We start from the raw sequence: 19,719 nt of genomic DNA, 5'->3' as shown, positions 1-19,719 counted from the left end.
TGTGTGAGGCAGTAAAAAGGAATTTTAAAGGGATCCTAAAAAATGAAGTACAGAACCTTGTAACTTCTGGAAAGAGCCTTAACAAGAAGAGAATAAGACTATGAACAATTTTTTTTGATTGTAAAAAAAAAAGGTGTTTTGTCTTAAGAGTAAGTTTATATTTTTTTAATAAGGCCTTGGATCCATATAATCTGCAATTGTAGTTATGTATTTTTACTAGAAGTGTATATATGTTGTTTTAAGTTTTATTAAATGTGTTTATTTTGTACTTGGTACTGAGTCAATGATTAGTTGGATTCTGAAAGAGTGAGTTAAAGTCATTGCACCAATTGGAGTGAACTCTTTGTGCAAATATAATAACATATAGGGACACTCGGAGTCAAAAATAAAAATAATTGTTAGTAAATGAAATATTATTTATAATACACATTATAAATAACTAATGGCACAGCCTATATAAGATAAATCATTAAATATGAACAATGGCGCAGCCGAGAGGATAAATTCATTAAATATTAACACTTGGTCTCTTTCCTGCCATCTTGGCATCAAATACCTTTTTTGCTAAACCTTTCCTCGTCTATTCTATTTAAGTGACCATACCATCTTAGATTAGCTCTGCTGACAAATTCTTGAATGTTTAATGTCAAGTTCCTTTCTTAATATCTTCATTTTTAATATGATTCTGCCACTGATGCTATCGGTTCACTTCCTAATTTTTCTCAGAATCCTCATATCTGTGGTCTCTTTTGATCAAGTGCTTTCTTTCTAACCCCACTCTTAGATCCATAACTTAAAACTGGTTTGAACACTGTCTTGTATAATGCAAGTTTCATATTTTGGCTAATTTCTTTCTTATTCCATATAAATTTATTCAGCTGGCTACCCACCATATAAGATTTGTTTATTCTGTTGTCTATTTCCAGATTTACCTTTCCATCTTTACTGAAAACTGTACCTAAAAAGCAGAAATATTTTACTTGTTCTACAGAATCTCCATTCAGAATGCAGTTGAAGTTTTCCGTGCTCCTCCCTGTTTTCATAGTTTTGGTTTTTTTATTGCTGATTTTCATGCAAAATCTGTTACAGCTGTTATTCAATTTAGTCAGAGAATCCTGGAGACTTGTACTAGGTGTGTTTAGAAGTACAACATCATCTGCATAAAGCAAAGAACTCAGTTTGACATCCATTCTAATATCAGGCATAATGCAACTTTCTTTCATAATGTTGAAACTAAGGCAAGTGATGTGAGGTTATTAGCCTCTATATATGAGTTGTCCAGTCCTGAAGATACTTCAGGAGCAAACTTTGTTTGCTTACACGGATAAACCAAGAGTATAATTTCTTGGCATCTTTAATTTATTTCTTTCATAATGTGATAAATATCGATGATGAACAAGAGTAGAGATAATGTGCATCCTTGTCTTACCCCTGATTTTACATCAAACCATCTCCCTGTATTTTCTTCAATTCTAACTGCTGATTGACAGATATCGACTATGTATTGGCTTGTATAATGTTCCATTTACCCCATATAATTATAGTGTTTTGAAAGGCTTTTCTCTGAGCACCTTGTGGTATGCCTTTTCCAGATCTACAAAAACTTAAGTATGGATCCTTGTCATATTCCTACCATGATTTCCCAACTATTTGTCTTAATGCAAAAATCTGATATTGACAAACTTATTTGGCCTGAACCCAGCTTGTTCTTCTCCAAGTTTATCTTTCTCAACCTCCTTTCAGGTATGCTTGCATAAATCTTATCCTGGAACACTTTTTTATATATGGGAACTATGAGAGCTCTCCTCCAATCTGGAATTTGACCTTCTGAATAGGCCCTCTGAATTATACACTGTAGTCACTGCTAAACTTTACCTTCATACTTCACAATTGTCGTATGCTCTTAAATTTATTTATATTTAAAATTTACATAAAATTTTATATATAAATTATATAAAATTTATAGCTGAATTTTAAACAATGAAAGCTCATAGTGAGCTATTTTGTGTGTGTGTGTGTGTGTACGTACAATAATCTATCCTTCAAAATGATCCTTCAATTAACTAACCATCGATTGTCAACTGACTTCAGGTAGAGCACCATGAAATTATACTTCAATTATCTAACCATCAATTATTGGAATGTTCTAATAATTGAAGAGCTAGATAAACAGTAGATTACTGTGTATTTATGTATTAACAAAAAGAATCATTTTGCTTCAGTTATAATAATTACATTATAAATATTTTGTTAGCTAAATTAAAATAAATTTATTTAATGATTGATTAAAAATACAAATGAAATTTTTACTATCAGTATAATTTTTCAGAAGTATTCTTATAACAAAAGTGAAGGTCTTAATTAAATTTAGAATAAAATATTAACAGACCTACTGTTAGTAGGTCTGTTAATAAATAATATTAATAATATTAATATTTATGTTAATGTTAGATAAAACAGAGGAGTAAACAAAGGGTACCAATGACAGATCCATATTAAAAATATTAGAGTAAAAAATGTTAAAAATAATTGAAAGAAGACCAGAAAATTATTGCCATTAAAGAATTAGTAAGGCAGAGAGCTAAATGTAAGTAGTACAGTCACTTATGAAGAATGAGAAATGAAATGTTAGTGAAGCAGGTGTTTGACCAATTTGTTGGTCAAGGAATCAAGGTAAGCAGTAAAAAGTCAGCTACTGGAACAAACTCATCTGATATCAGCAGAATTCAAGATAGGCATATCAATGTTAGAAGCAGCAATGGAAAAGATATGGAAGTTTCAGAAGAATTAGAGAAGTACAATGTTGACACAACTGGTGTAACTGAGATCAAGAAGACTAAAAACAGAAAAGGCAGAAACAAAGACCACCCAGACAAAAACAAAGATTTTTTTAAAATGGATTGATACACTTAGTAGTGCCTTAGAAAACTGAAATATATAAGCTGATCATATTAAAAATCTGAAAGTAGGGTTGCTTAAGAATTGCCCAGCTAGATAACTGGGAAGAGATCTCCACATTTGCTGCAGCATCTACTGGAAAAAATATGGAGAACTGGACATGATTTATGTTAAATGTCCAATCCAGTGGCACACCAAGAGGGGGAGGGAGGCAAGGGGCCCTGGCAACCCCCAAAGAAAAAGGAGAAAAAAAAAAACGCTAGAAAATTTTCCAAAAATCTTTTCCTAATTAAAATTCATTTTTTTTCGTGTCTTCTATTTCTATGCTACTTATGAATTAGCGGTCACATAAGGTGGTAATGCACTATAGCTCTGGGGAATCAGAGCTGATGTGAACACAAAGCAAACGAAGTAGTGCTCGGGCAGACTGAATGCTACTTCGTTTGCCCGAGCTGGGCCAGAGGAGATCACGAGTATCATGTATTGGTGATCATTGCAGATGCTCAGTCATAGGTCGTATGTGATGCATACTGTATATTCTCAAATCATCTACTCAACTTGCCCCCGCCCCAAGATTAAATCCTGAGTGCACCACTGGTCCAATCCACTACTTCCTATAACACACCTCATTGTTAGGGAGCCATCAGGATAATGAATGAGTGCAGATATCCAGAAAATTGGGACACAGCAGACCAAACTGCATTCTTTATTGAATTAACTTGCAAAAAAATGATGGCACAATATATATAATGAAATATCATTTAATGGCATTGCTTTGTTAAACAACACCAATTTGTTAGTCAAGGAATCAGGGTGAACAGTGAAAAGTCAGCTACTGGAACAAACTCATCTGATATCATCAGAATTCAAGATAGGCATATCAATGTGAGAAGCAGCAATGGAAAAGATGTGGAAATTTCAGAAGAATTAGAGAAGTGCAATGCTGACATAACTGGTGTAACTAAGATCAAGAAGACTAAAATTCAGATAAGATACTGCTAAGTAATAACTATAAGATATGATATTCAAGCAATAATGATGGAAAGGAAAGAGTAGCTATAATATCCAATGTTAAATATGAATATAAACTGCTTGAATGTTAGGCAGTTTCAAGCAGAGTGATATGTGTAAACTTCAAAATGGAAATTTGATCTTCATTGTATATACAGTCAACAGCTGATTTAAGAAGACAAAAAAATTAGTAGTAAAGGAATTTTTCATGTCATTTAGATTTTTATCAATTGCTTTACAGATAAAGAAAAAAGAAAGGCTTGTTCTTATTGGAGATCCAAACAGCAGAGAAGAAAAAAGAGTACCAGTCATACAGAAATGTTTTAATGCTGAGTATGTAGGTAGAATTTCTTTTGTTTGTGAAACGTTTGTGATTGTCATTAGGTGGGAGATGAATTTCACTGCCTGATGCAAGATCACCACCCTACTTACTAAATATGAAACTGATAAAACAAGTTAGAAAAAAACATCAGAAACTTGAAATATGGAAAAATGTCCAAAAAATGCTGAATTAAGAAGATACAACAGTTGCTACACTGCACAAATCAAAAGGCCTAGACAGAAATTTGATTTCTATATGAATCACACAGATCCTACATAAATATTTTAAAAAATGAATGTGAGAATTATAAAGAAATTTTCCTATCTATCATAAGATTTATGCAGGCATAATTGAGAAAAAGATAAAAAAACTACCATTGAAGACAAACTTGGAGAAAAAGTGGGGTTCACACAAAACGTGTGGAAATCAAATTTTTTAATTTAAGACTCAAGAAATCATGAAAGAATATAACAAGAATTTATATTTAGACTTCATATATCTGGAGAGGCATATAACAAAATGGCAAGAGAAAAATTCAAAGCACTACAGTTATATGGAGTAAACAGGATATATATATATATATTAGTATAATATATATAGTTTACTTAAGTTGAAAGCAGTACAAAGTGTGATGTGATGTAAAATCAGGTTAAGTCAAGTTTTCACAATATCCCTATTTTATTCATCATCTACTAGGAATAGAGATGAATAGGTAAAAAGGGAGGTGGAATGCTACTGATGATAGAAAAAGAGTTATGTTCATACAAGGTAGAGAATCAAAGGAAAAATAGTTGTAGTGGTTTTGAGGCAGTATGATGTGAGAGAGAGGTGAATAGAATAAAATACATCATTGGATTGCTATAGATCTGGTAATGTGGAGGGTAGTGACCAGAAAATGTATAAGCAAATTAGCCAAGCAAATGGGAAAAGGATGATCATTATGGGTGATTTTAATTATGGCAATAAAGACTGAGATGATGAGATAGCAACAGAAAGTAAAGAAAATGAGTTTCTTGGGTTTTTGAGAGACAACTACCTCAGGTAGTATGTAACAGAGGACACACGAGGATTTTGGATTTGATCATCTCATCAGAGGATGTTATTAGAGATGAGGTGTCAGGTCTCCCTCCGGTTAGTGAGAGTGGCCAGGAGTTGATTGTCTAGGTGGTTGCGTTGCAAGCCATGTGAGAACGTCTGTGAAGAAGGGGTATATGTGGAGCTACAGGACTAGTGATTATGATAAGCTAAGGAGACAGCTTGAAGCAGTAGTAGCATGGAATGAGTAGTTGGGTGGAAGGGAGATGAGGACTGCTTGGGTGATATTCAAGAACTATCTAGTAGAAGCAATGACTAAATGTATTTTAAAGGTCAGAAGGTTAAATAAGGTAGGTGTGAAATGGATGAGTGAAGAGATTGGGCATGCAATGCAGAGAGAGAGAGGGGACATTATGGGGACAACATGGCAGGAGTGGTGATGGTCAATTCCACGAGGAATACAAAGAACAGACAGGGAGGGTGACTCAGTTGGTAAGGGTCGCAAAAGTTCAGTATGAGCAGCAGTTAGCTAGTGAGGGCAAGGGAAATCTTAGGGAGTTCTTTCTCAGCCAGCAAATTCTGTCATCATTGTGGATGTGACACTGTGGAGAGTTTGGGAGCAGTGGATGATGAGGAGGAGAGACTGTGAGTGTGGAGAGAGTATGTGGGGAATTGGGCAAACTTGATGTTAATGAGGCTGTGAACTTGATATGTCATCCCATGTCAAGGCATGTGTCAACCTCTGCCTTGACATGTTTGTCTAATATGTCTTACACTGGGCCAAGTTCCAGAGGAGTGGAGGGAAGGCAGGACTGTACCACTTCATAGAGGTGACAGAATTCAAGCATCAAATTATAAGCTATTCTGTACATTTGGTGTTGTGGCTGAGGAGCTGGTGAGAATCAGGATCCAAAATTGGGTTGACAACAATCATATTATCTTTGATGGACAGCATGGATTTGCTAAAGGGAGGTCATATTTTAATAATCTACTTACTTATTACGATAAGGTGACTGCAGGTTCACTGGAGGTGGGAAATGTATGTTTAGACTTGGTAAGGGTTTTTGATGGATTACTGCATGATAAATTGATAGTTGAACTAGAGCGGATGGAGTTGGATGTTAGACTGGAGCATTAGATTGGAGACCGGCTTTCTAATGGGGAAGCAATATCCCAGAGAAGAAGGGTCACTGGTGGCATGCCTCAGGGATCTGTTTTAGGGCCATTGCTGTTTAATCTGTATGTTAATGATATTGGGGAAGATGTGAATGGGAATATTTAGTTGTTTGCAGGTGATGATACAGTGTTGGGACGAATTATGAGGAGAAGAGTGGATGTTGTGGCCTTACAAGAAGACTTGAACAGACTGAGTGAATGGGCACAGGGATGGGATGTCAGTTCAATATTACGAAATGTAAGGTTTTAAAATTTGGAAAACAAAGATGGGATGTGGAATTTAACAAGAGATCTTGGAGTGATGGTGGATAAGGATCTAATATTTAGAGGGCATATTGCCAGATTTGTGGTGACAATGCGGCAAGTTCTGGAGATGATGCGAAGGACACTGACTTGTAGAGGTGGGGAGATTGTGGTTCTACTGTGTGGTGCTCTGGTAGGGCTGCATATGGACTGCTGTGCACATATTTGGTCACCTAGTTTTAAAATTTAAAAAGGATGAAGAGATGTTGGAGAGGGTCTAGAGGCAACTGGTCAAAGTGGTTTTTGACCTCTGGAGTGTTGAATATGAGGAAAGGTGAGGATGATGTGATATTCAGTCTTGTGGATGGGAAGAAAGGGGTGGTGTGATATACAAGTTGGTAAGGGGGTTGTTGTAGGATTAGAGTTGAATGGCAGGAGTTTGAGGGAGAACACACCACCCCCCTCTTCTGCCCATCCACAAGACTGAAAATCACATCATCTGGTCATCCCTGGAGGCTGTATGGGGAGGAACAGGGGAATGAGAAATGGGTTTTTTGCATGGAGAGTTGTGAATGATTGGAATGCATTACCTGGGGCATGGCATCTTCAGACAATCTGAATGTGTTTGGGGCATGGCACGATGTGGTTGTGGGCATGACAGGGGGGGGCCTCCTGGATGGGTCTGTGACTACATGAGGTCTTGGGATAATAATAATAATAAAAATTTATTTATTTATTTATTTATTCGTATGGGGTTCTTCCCATTCCTCATCCGTCCCGTAGGACTGGTTGAGCACTCCTAATGAAGGATTAAGTAGGTATTTATGACCGTAAATCCATTGGAAGTTTTTCCAGTTGGTTTAATCATTTATCCAAGTGTAATGTATAATGCATAGCATTATACATGTCAGCAAGGAGATGTGCTTTGCATTATGCTTCTTTATACGAGCTTAGCTTCTTTATACGAGTTGCCCCAGTCATGAAAATAGTTCAGGCACAAACTTGTTTGCTTACACTTGGATAAAGGATTAAACCAAGTATATAATTTTTTATTGTCTTTAATTTATTTTACTCTAAATCCCTGTGTGTTCGTGGGCCAGTTTGCCTGTTCTGAGGGACAAAAAAAAATGAGTTTCTGGGTGAAAAAACTTTCTACCTCCATATGAGATCAGCTAACTCACCTTTACTCGAAAGAGACCAGTAGAGGTTCCTCATGTCATGGACGGGAATCGAAGCCAGGTCTTTCCGACCAAAGGGCTTCATCTATACCAACTGAGCTACGGAGGCTCTAACGATTGTGCTGATTTTATGTTTTTGTTCTTCTTCTTCTTCTTGTTGGCAATGCACCATTGATCAGTTCATCACCAACTGGGGAGGGTGGTTCTTCTTTAGGGATAGAAAGACCATAATAATAAATAAATACCAAGGGGCCATCCCTGGAAAGTTGCAAAAGGGAATGGTGAGTAAAAGGATAAGAAGTTTTTTGCATGGGGAGTGGTGGAAGCATGGAATGCATTGTTTGAGAGGGTAGTGAATGTGTAGATAGTGGATGAGTTTAAGTAGTGTTATCATGACAAAATTATGATAACACTACTTAAACAGCATTATGATAAAATGTATATTTTATAAAAGCAGTAATAAAATTTCCATTTTACAGCAATTCAGCTGGGATAGAAAAGCAGTTTACAGTGGTAAGAGCTATCTGTTCATACTCACCAGGTAGTAATGGATTACAGATAGCGAGATTGGTGGAATTCTTTCAATTTATCGAATATCATATTCAACATGAATTCTGATGTGATTCTCTAACCATGGTTGCTGTTGTTAAGATTATTTCAAAACTACTGCTATGAGGCAATTATATCATCCACAAATTGCATAATTCTCTGCCAGTTTACATGTTAAAATTTTACAAATAAAAGACTAGCTAATTCACCTTTAATTTCCAAGTTCCTATAAATTTTCCTCTTATAGTATAACATGATTCAATTCTAAGTCTTGATGTGATAATTACAAAAGCCTAAATAATGTGTGGTAATACTCATAGATTTATTAAAAAAAAAAAGACAAACTTCAAATTAAAAAAATAGACAAACTGTCAGATAAATGATGGCAAAACATGTTTTGCCATCACTTATCTGACAGCATCATCAGGAAAAGCAGTAAAAAACACACAATAAGTAATGTACAGACTGTACACTTATTTTACAATAAGTGTACAGTCTGCACATTACTTATTGTATTATTAATACAATAAGTCTTTAGCTCTGTTATTGCATAACAGAGCTCTTGTATACACAAATGAATAAGAGACTTCCAGATGACATGAAGTATAAGGCTCTGGTTTCTGTGGTGCTACAAATACAAATCACTTCAAGAAGACTCTTTAAACATCCTAGTCTTCCAAGCACAGCATGAAAGCCGATAGCCAATCCACATCATGATGTTCACAGAAGATGTGTACAGAACTGAAACCACTTTTTTTTCTTTCCTGTTATGTTACACTGTTGTGCTTTTTTTTATATATGTATTTTGAAACTTCTCCTTGTCCAACCAATATAAAAAATGCTTAATCTTATCAAAACAATCAACATTTGAACAGCCATCAAAATAGTCTACATCTTACAAAACTTCCTACATTTGCTTATTTTACAAAATATCCTGGGGTATATAGAATACCATGTACATGTGGCAAGGTCAGACTTATTGTATGTTTTCTACTTCTTTTCCTATCGATGCTGACAGCTAATTGATGGTAAAACATGGCAAATCTTGTTTAATTTTTAATTAACGCTATGCATCTTACCCCACATTATGAAAATATCTTTCCAACCATAGGACATAATTACAAGCAAATGCAATGCACAGTATTGGCAGTTATATTTATGCACAGTTAAGAACTAGTATTATCTATTATATTCTTTGAGATATCATGTGGGCTGCCACATGACAATCTGTTAAATAAATTGAAACAGACGGAACTGAATAACAGACTTCTGAGTTGGATCAGTGACTGGCTGTCAGATAGGTATCAGAAGGTTGTATATGGGGGGGGGGGGGGGTGCAGTATCCCGAAAGAGGAAGGTCACTAGAGATGTACCGCAGGGGTCAGTTTTGGGACCATTGTTGTTCAATTTGTATATTAATCATATTAGGATGGGTTTAACGAGTGATATACAGCTGTTTGCAGAGATGCAAAATTAGGGAGAACAATACAGAGCCAAGCAGATGTTATGGCTTTGCAGGAGGACTTGAATAGATTGCATGAATGGGCAGGGTAAATGGAACTATCAGTTCAATGTTGCAAAGTGTAAGGTTTTGAAATTTGGTAAGCAACGATGGGATGCAAAGTATACACAAAGTATATTCCTAAGAAAATGTTCATCACTAAGGAGGAAATGGCACTGCCAGGACACAAGCCAATGAAAGACAGACTAACTTTGCTTTTTTGTGCCAATGCCAGTGGTGACCTGAAAATAAAACTGCTATTGGTTTACCACTCTGAAAATCCTAGAGTCTTTAAAAAGCAGAAAGTTAACAGGAAAGTCAGCGTTATGTGGAGAAGTAACAGCAGAGCCAGGGTAACCAGGCAATTCTTCTGTGAGTGGATGACAGAGGTCTTTGCTCTCACAGTGAAACAGTATATACAAGAAAAGGTTCTGCTAAGAAAGTTCTTCTTATAATGGACAATGCTCCAGCACATCCACCACAGTTGGAAGAAGATTTGGATGAAGAGTTTAATTTCATCAAAATTAAGTTCTTGCCTCCTAATACCACACCACTCCTACAACCAATGGATCAATATGTTATTTCCAACTTCAAAAAGCTTTATACCAAAGCTTTTTTCCAAAGATGTTTCAAAGTTATCACCAACACAGAATTAACTTTCAGGGAATTCTGGAATAATCACTTCAATATTCTTTATTGTTTGCGTCTTATTAGTCAGGCATAGGAAGATGTTTCTGTGAGAACTCTAAAATCAGCCTGGAAAAAGTTATGGCACGACTGTGTTCGAGGAACTGCATTGGAAAGACCTGAAAGCAAAATTGACATTGTAGATACAGTTGTCTCCCTGGGCAAGACCATGCATTTGGAAGTTGATGAAGCAGACGTAGAGGAGCACAATGTTGAGCTGATCACTGAAGCTACAGGAGTTAAGAAGAGAGCAGGAAAAAGAAAGGGATGAGGAGGAAAAGCAAATGTCTTCAGAGGATGAAGAAAACAGCAACAAAAAGGGAGCAATTCCAACAAGTGACATAAAAAAAATCTTGCAGCACTGGGACGAATTGGTTAACAAGTGGCATCCAAATCAAGGTATTGTTTCTAGAGCCACGTTCAGTGACAATGTCATTAATCACTTTTGAAGGGTGTTAAGGAAACGACAGATTCAGTCAACATTGGATAGGTTTTTTAAACCTCCCTCACCTAAGAGACAAAAAGAAGCAACTAATGACAACAAATTGAAAATTCCTGAACCACAAAACCAGCCACAAGAAAATTGATTTTTTTTTACAATTTAATGGAAGATGATTTTCATACTAATCATGTAAAACAAAAGATTTCATAAATAAAAATTAATATGTGCTACTTCTCACTCCTTCTCCATTTCTTTTCATTTTCTTAATTTAGTTGAGAATAGTTTTTTTTTTGGGGGGGGGGGGATTTTTTTTTAAATTTTTGAATCTGGGAATGGATTAATTGATTTCCCATAAGATATAATGGAAAATTGGGTTTCGAGATACGAACCGTGGTCAGGAATGAATTCAGTGCCTAAATCAAGGTACCACTGTATTTAAATAATCAATGTAGGTTTGGTAAAATTTATAAAATGCATCTTTATACATATTGGCATCAATATTCAATTTTCTATTTCAATTCACAAAATAAAGGACAAAATGGCCATTTTAGAAAAAAAATAAATCTAAAGGACAGAGCAGTAAAATAAAGAACTATCCTCTTAATTAAAGGACGTATGGTCACAATAATTATTTGACATATTTCAATTCGTGGTAGAATTTTATATGAAGTTAGCCTCTGTGATCTGTCATAATGACATCGAGAATTTCAAATGCAATAAAACAAACACTTATTTCATGTAATTGAAAAATGGGACAGTAGTTTTTAGTTTGATACTGTGTTTCGGTGCAACATATGGTTTTGCTCGAGTCTATACAGCATCGTTTCTGTGAGGGGGGACAATAATAGTGCAATTAGAGACAGCTGGAATAAAAACGGCACTAACTAATGAATCACACTATTTGTTGAGAAATATATTACACAGACTGCAAAAGCCACTGTACTTTATTCAGAGATACAATAAAACTATTTGTTTTTCTTGCATCTGTAGTATAATGTAATATACTACAGATGCATTATACTTCCTATAGTATAATGGCTGTTGGGGAGGGTGTGTCGTTACCGCAGGGAGCGAGTTACTATCGCCTCGACTTTAAACATTTTTTGTGTGCGAGGTATATGCAAAACTTTTTATGTCTTTTTTCGTAAAGTAAAATCAGGGGTGCAAGTTATACACGAGAGCAAGTTATAGTAATTTTATCCAAATTATAAATTCAAGTAAATACAGTAAGCATTTTGCCAACAAGTTGACATCCTTCTGTTGCTTCCCCTGCTCAGTTGACTTCTATGGTGAGTTAAAATGCATAAATATTTTTCTCACTACAGTTTTTTTTTTTTTTTCAAACTAACATCATTAAAATCAAATTAATAATACAATAATCAATTTTACACTGAATAATATTATAAATTTATAAATAAATATTATAAATAAAATAAAATATTATATAATATTATAAATTAATTTTTTCCCCTACTAAAAACTGCCCGGCACGTCATAACTTGATTTGTAAATTTTTGGCATGCACCGGAACGTCATCAACTCGATTTGTAAACTTTTGGCACACGCACACAAAAAGGTTCACCACCACTGCCCTATACCATGTATAGAAAAATCTCTTTTGCATGTCTGTATCATGTTTTTTTTTTAATTAAAAAAAAGAAAAAAAAAAAAGATAAGGCTTATAAACTTAAGGAATTATACAAGCTCATCCAGAGCAGACTTTTACAAACACCCATACCCACAACCTGTTGGCTGGAGAACAGGCATGCTATCCACTCAGCCAGACCGATCTGGAGTCTTGCTCTGATATCTGTTTTGTTCACCTCTTCTCTTACTAAATAGAGTTACTCATGTGATAGCTGACTACAGAGAACAAACCAGTTATATTTACCAAGCGGTAACTCTATTTCCAAATCCTGGTTGGCTGAGTGGATTCTAACCTATGACCTATTGGCTGCTCTCCAGCCAATAGGTCATAGGTCAGAATCCAACTGCACAGTATTTGCAGTAATAAAATTTCTATTTTTGCAGTGACTCAGCTGAGGTAGAAAAGCAGTTTATAGTGGTAAGAGCTATCTGTTCATACTCATCAGGTAGTAATGTTCATCAATGTGGAAGGTGGAAGATGAATTTCATAGTCTAGTGTAAAACCATTACCCTAATTACTGGAGCCTGAAGTAGCTTGTAAAGTTATATGGTTGGTCTCTAGAGCAGGGTTTACAGAATATATAACCTTTAGCTCACCCACAGTACTAATGCACAATAGGTTTACAACAGTCTGTGGGGTTCATTCACATTAAAATAAATGCATGTTAAAAGTGAGCACATTCTAACAATGTATGCTAAAAACTTAACTGCTTATAATAATGTTGATTCAAGAATTTTCTGTATAAAAATAAAAATTTGTGTTAACTTGAGTAATGAAATGAAATGGATAAAACAGTAAAAAAAGAAAGAAATCCATACTCCATTTTTCTTTTAAGACCCAGCTGAGTAACAGATTCATCGATGTCACCAAATGGTCCACTTGGAAGAAATCCAACTTTATATGACGTTTCATAGCATTTCAATTCTGAATAGAGATTAGTTACTTCTTCCTATAAATGAACAGTACTTAATCATGTTAGTACAGTAATCTTAATTACTGTACTAACATGCTTAAGTGATAAAAATATGATAATAAAGTAAAGTTCCAAAGGTTAATCATATATATAAGAATGAGTAAGAGATGTGAAAGATCTGAATTATTTTAGTATAGGACTTTTATTTCTTTAAATTTTATAAATAATTTAAATTTGCTGTGATCTTAGTGAATGATGCAACTATGAACTGTGTGAATCTGCTATCAATTTGCTATCTATATAGCAATTATCGTTGATTACACTTAATATTGTGCATCTATCCACGCTTCCTTGACATTAGGAAAAATGAGCTGTTACAGCCAAGTAACTTAGCAATGCTATAGTAGGGCAGTTAATCCCTACTAATTGGAAAGGACAATGCCTTTCCAATCAAAAAACACAACCAACATCACCTTGATCTTTGACTGACTCATCCATGCAATTTTTAGTCGAGGAGACCTCCCCATATGCTTGGTTAAGCAACTAAAATGTCTCTGCAAAAATTTTACCAAGATTGCAGCAAAATGTCACACACACACTGTTCTTCAAGCTCTTTCATTATCACTAATCCGATGAACAGATTGTGCATGTGCTCACTTCAGTGGATGTAAATCAACGTAATGCTCATAGCATAACAGGGTAAATGCAGTTTGTTGTCAAAACCTTTTTGTCTGTTGGTTGCCACTAGGTGCACTCAGTAGCTGCAGTTCACTCTTTGTACCGGTTGGTGCACTATTTAAAAAGTTCAAAAATTGTTTTGAACACACCTCGTGTATGTGTGTGTGTCTATATATATATATATATAAATTATTTTAAATGACTGATACCGAGAGATAAAGAGATGACATGGTTTATTTAAAAAGATACTACTAGTTTACTAGTTTTGTTGAATGGATCAACTTCTTCAGGTATCACAATCAAAGAAATATACAAAAAATAACAGACTTAAAAATTGCATTAACAGTACTAATCCAAAAAAAAAAAAACAGTACTACATTTTGAAAAGTTGACTCCCTGCTGTCACGAGTATTTGGAACTCAAGCTCGCATTACTGTTTTCAAAATGTACTACTGTTTTTTTTTTCTAGTGGTAAGACTTATACGTTGGTTAGACATAACTGGTAATTAATTTACGGAATTAACAACGCATATAAAGTAAATTAATTAAAGATAACTTTAATGAATCACTTCTATATTTCGACAATGTCACATTGTCATCTTCAGGAACATAAAGATATGGTATGTGCACTACAGGAACTAACAAAGCAAATGAGGAAGAAATTAAGACACTAATTTTGTTCCTAAAGTCCTAATGGTGCCCTCTTGCGGGCTAATTTGGTAGTCTTGGCCGTTGGGCTGAAGTTCTCATAATGAAAGTCTCCCAAATTTGGGGCAGTGTGCATGACATATCATGCACATCGGCAAGAAAGGAATTCGAAAAAATACGTAGTCGGCACGTAAAAAAATACGAAAACCTGACCAAGACTTCTACTTCTGTACCCCAGCCACCACTTAACACAGTAGTCAACCTCTCGTCGGCAGTTTTAAAGCCTGAAGCACTCACCGCACTTTCACGTGGTCACAATTTCGCCCTAGCTCCAAAAAGGATTCCTGCTGAAGAAATCATGATTCAAATAGAGCGTGGAATTCGCAACCTGCCTATCCATATCGCCAACAACGTGAGACTGGATGTAGTCGGTGTTCTCACTAAAGCCAAACCTCCAAAATCCAACTTATCCAAAAACGAATATACAGCCCTACAAGAATTAAAAAACAACAAAAAAATAGTAATCACCAAAGCTGATAAGGGAAGCGCCACTGTGATACTCAATCAAAAAGACTACAAAGGTAAGCTAAATTCCTTAATACGAGACCGTACTACTTACCTCCCCATTGAATATAATCCGACCAGCTCTCAGATTAGAACTATCCACAGACTCCTTAAGAAAGTCACTTCTTGGCCTGTGGAAGTCACCAACAAGCTTAAACCTTATAACTCTAGACCCCCCCCCCCCGATTATATGGACTCCCAAAAATACATAAACAAAATGTGCCATTACGTCCCATAGTGGATGGCATTGATTCCCCCACATATAAATTAGCCAAACATTTAGCCAAAACGCTCACACACTACACTGGCAACACACCATCACACATAAAAAACTCGGCCCACTTTAAAGCCAGTATAGAAAACCTCACACTCCAACACACTGACATAATGGTCAGTTTTGACGTCTCCTCCCTATTCACTAATGTCCCACTCAAAGAAACCCTTGAGCTCATCCAAGCCAAGTTTCCTCCCGATATCTCAGCCCTATTTCAGTTCACAATGAACTCAGGCTATTTCGTTTGGCAAGGAAATTTCTACAAACAGATAGAGGGGACAGCCATGGGTTCACCACTTTCCCCACCCTTGGCCAATTTCTTTATGGAGACATTTGAAGAAAAAGCCTTAAACTCCGCCCCACAAAAACCCACTATTTGGCTTCGTTATGTGGATGATGTGTTTGCTATTTGGCCACATGGCTCAGACTCACTCCACTCCTTCCTAACACACTTAAACAACCAACATCCCAGAGTCCAGTTCACCTTAGAAAAAGAGGAAAACAACACCCTCCCCTTCCTAGACACTTTAATCACCCGCCAGCTTGATGGATCTTTGGTTTTCTCTGTTTACAGAAAACCCACCCACACTGGCAGGTACATTCACCAGCAATCCCACCACCCCCCCTCACAACAATATGGGGTGATAAAAACACTATATAACAGGGCAAAATTAATCTGCTCAGATGACAAGGCCCTGACTATGGAACTAAACCACATCCTCAACACTTTCTTAGCCAATGGCTATAACCCCAAAAAAATCCAAAAAATACTAAAACCTGAAAACCACAACCCCCCTCCCCCCCTCAACAATAAAGACTACACCAAGTCTATCACTATCCCCTACATCCAGGGCACCTCTGAAAAAATAACTAATATCCTCAAGAAATATGACCTTACTTCCTGTTACAGACATATAAAAAGTTGGCATCCCTTATCCGCTCTACCAAAGACCAACCACTTCCCCTAGACCTACCTGGTGTATACCAGGTCCCTTGCAGCTGCAAATTGTCCTACTTTGGCCAAACAGGCAGAACAACAAATATCAGGATTTCAGAACACCAAGACTACATCCGGTTTCACCAGTACAGCCGCTCTGGGCTGGCAGACCATGCCTTAGATACCCACCATAAAATTCGTTGGAAGAAGACAAAAATAATCCATCGCAGCAAGTTTAAATACGAAAGATTATTCAAAGAATCTTCAGCAGCTCTAAAAAACGTTCCTGACCTCAACAAATTTGGGTGCATGAAACTGCCCCAAATTTGGGAGACTTTCATTATGAGAACTTCAGCCCAACGGCCAAGACTACCAAATTAGCCCGCAAGAGGGCACCATTAGGACTTTAGGAACAAAATTAGTGTCTTAATTTCTTCCTCATTTACTTTGTTAGTTCCTGTAGTGCACATACCATATCTTTATGTTCCTGAAGATGACAATGTGACATTGTCGAAATATAGAAGTGATTCATTAAAGTTCTTTAATTAATTTACTTTATATGTGTTGTTAATTCCGTAAATTAATTACCAGTTATGTTTTTTTTTTTTTTGGACTAGTACTGTTAATGCAATTTTTAAGTCTCTGTTATACCTGAAGAAGTTGATCCATTCAATGAAATTAGTAAACTAGTAGTATCTTTTTAAATAAACCATGTCATCTCTTTATCTCTCAGTATCAGTCATTTCAAATAATTTATAATATTTTCTACCGAGTAAAAATGAATAATCACCAAGATACTAGACACAAACACACATAATAGACACAAATAAAAATAGATATGAAAGCAAGAAACACCTGTTTTGCTAACATTTCCTCTGTCAATCTGTCCATATATATATATATATATATATATATAGAAACACACATGGAACCATGAGCTATTACACAGATGAGTTTCTTTACATGTTAACATTTCATTCTGAAAAACTTACAATGCAAAATTTTTTAAAGACAAATCATCATTATCATCAAAAGCTACATACTCTCAGAGAATATACAGGATATTATAACAGTATTAAATGAAAAGCTTAAATCGTTACTAACTTCCAATCAACAATTTTCCTCCAAATTAATCTGTTATCTCCCAGAACTCCAATATTGTCAGATCTTATATTTCAGTAAAAACTTCTTACTGTATATATAAGGTACTTGTTAAGATACAAACTGCTTGGTCTGCCTCTGGGTCTTTTTCCATCATGGCAAAAAAAAAAAAAAACCTGTTTTGCTAACATTTCCTCTGTCTATCTGTTTAAATGAACATACCACCTGAGATTAGCTCTGCTCATGCATTCATTAATGCTAACTATGTCAAGTTCTTTCTTAATATTCTTGTTTTTAATATGGTTCTGCCATTGATACCCACCTGTTCACTCCCTAATCTTTCTAAGAACTCTCATATCAATGGTTTCCGGTCTTTGATCAAATGTTTTATTCCTAAATCATTTCTCAGATCCACAAGTTAAAATTGATTTAAACACTGTCTTGTATACAACTGATTTAGTGCTTTTGACTAATTTCTCTCTTATAAATTTATTCAGTTGACTTTCTATCATATGCTTTGTTAATTATGTTGTCTAATTCCATATTTAATTTTTCATCTTCACGAAAAACTGAACCTAAATAGCTGAATTGCTTTACTTGTTCTGTAAGTTCTGCATTCAGGACAGCTGATGTTATCAATGTTCCTGCCTATTTTCAGGTGTTTCCCCCCCCCCCCAAACCAGATTTATTACAGCAGTTATTCGATTTTAGGAAATCTGCAGACTTATAATGGATTTGTTTAGAAGCATATCATCATCTGCATAACAAAGTAAAGAAATGAGATTAACAACTCCAATTCTAATATAAGCTTTAATGGCACTTTCCTTCATAATGTGATCCATATAAATGAATGAATAGCAATAATATGAACTCTCATCCCACACCTTATTTAACATCAAACCATCTTTCTGTGCCTACTTCCAATTCTAACTTTTGACTTATAACTCAAATATAGACTATGTATTGATTGATATAATGTCCTATTCACACTACATAATTGTAGCACGGTGAACAGCTTTTCTCTTGGTACCTTTTCATACACCTTTTCCACATCTACAAAACTTAAATACAGATTCATACAGAAAGTCTTAGATGTTGTTCATTATCCATAATTAAGCTTAACAGTATAACTAATACCAAGAGGAAAAATACTGTCACAGGCACACAGCACTAAACCAAGTAATTGTAGAAATATAACAGGTGCTTGTTATATTCCCATGATTTCTCAACTATCTTTTTTAAAAGTCAAAATCTGAACTTGAAAATCTGCATTTGTCCTAAACCCAAGTTGTACTCCCAGCTTCCCTTCCACCATTTTTCTTAGTCTTTTTTCAAGTATGCTTGCATAAATTTTACCAAGACACTCAGTTGGGAAATTACTCTGTAAAGCTTTCTGAAGTAGGAAGAGTAGCTACTGCAAAACTTTTATACCTCCATATTGGCGCATTTCTAGTTGAATATCATCTACTCCAGCTGCCATTCTTCATTACAGGTTTGTGATGGCCTTTTCTACTTAAGTCTTGATATGCACGTCTGACTATTCCTCTCGAATGTTTTCTACAGCCATGGTATCACTTCTTGTTTCATTTAGCAGTGTTTCAAGTAATTACTCCAAACATCTAAAATATCTTTATCTTCAGTTTTCATGTTACCTTTATCATTCCTTCTACAGTACTCTTTCCTTCATTTCTAAGCTTTTTCAATAGCCACCTCAACATAAAAGACAAATCGACATAACACAATCTTAAAACAAATTTCCCCTAATATTTATCTTAATATATTTTATTGATAATATGCAACAAAAAATTTCTTGTAAATATATCTGAATACATTAAAAGTTTACACTTTTTTTATACACTCAGATTTTTACAAAAGTATCACCATTTGATTGAACTATTGAATTCTTTGTAATAA

At 35.3% G+C, this 19,719-nt stretch overlaps 1 protein-coding gene across 4 annotated transcripts in view; it reads right to left on the bottom strand.

Moving 5' to 3' along the window:
* Positions 1 to 19,719, bottom strand: part of asl (chromosome segregation ATPase asterless) — a 385,090-nt gene that overhangs the window by 172,028 nt on the left and 193,343 nt on the right. For all 4 annotated transcript variants that reach the window (XM_090412113.1, XM_090412114.1, XM_090412117.1 and 1 more), the window contains one exon: positions 13,509 to 13,639. In XM_090412113.1, coding sequence (XP_090268239.1) covers positions 13,509 to 13,639 — 131 coding nt within the window. The remainder of the gene's footprint in view (positions 1 to 13,508; positions 13,640 to 19,719) is intronic.

This window comes from Typopeltis vanoorti, chromosome 22, assembly GCF_054136105.1.
Source record: "Typopeltis vanoorti isolate ZY-2024b chromosome 22, IOZ_Tvanoo_1.0, whole genome shotgun sequence".
NCBI lineage: Eukaryota > Metazoa > Arthropoda > Arachnida > Uropygi > Thelyphonidae > Typopeltis > Typopeltis vanoorti.
This window is presented reverse-complemented; position numbering and strand designations above follow the sequence as displayed.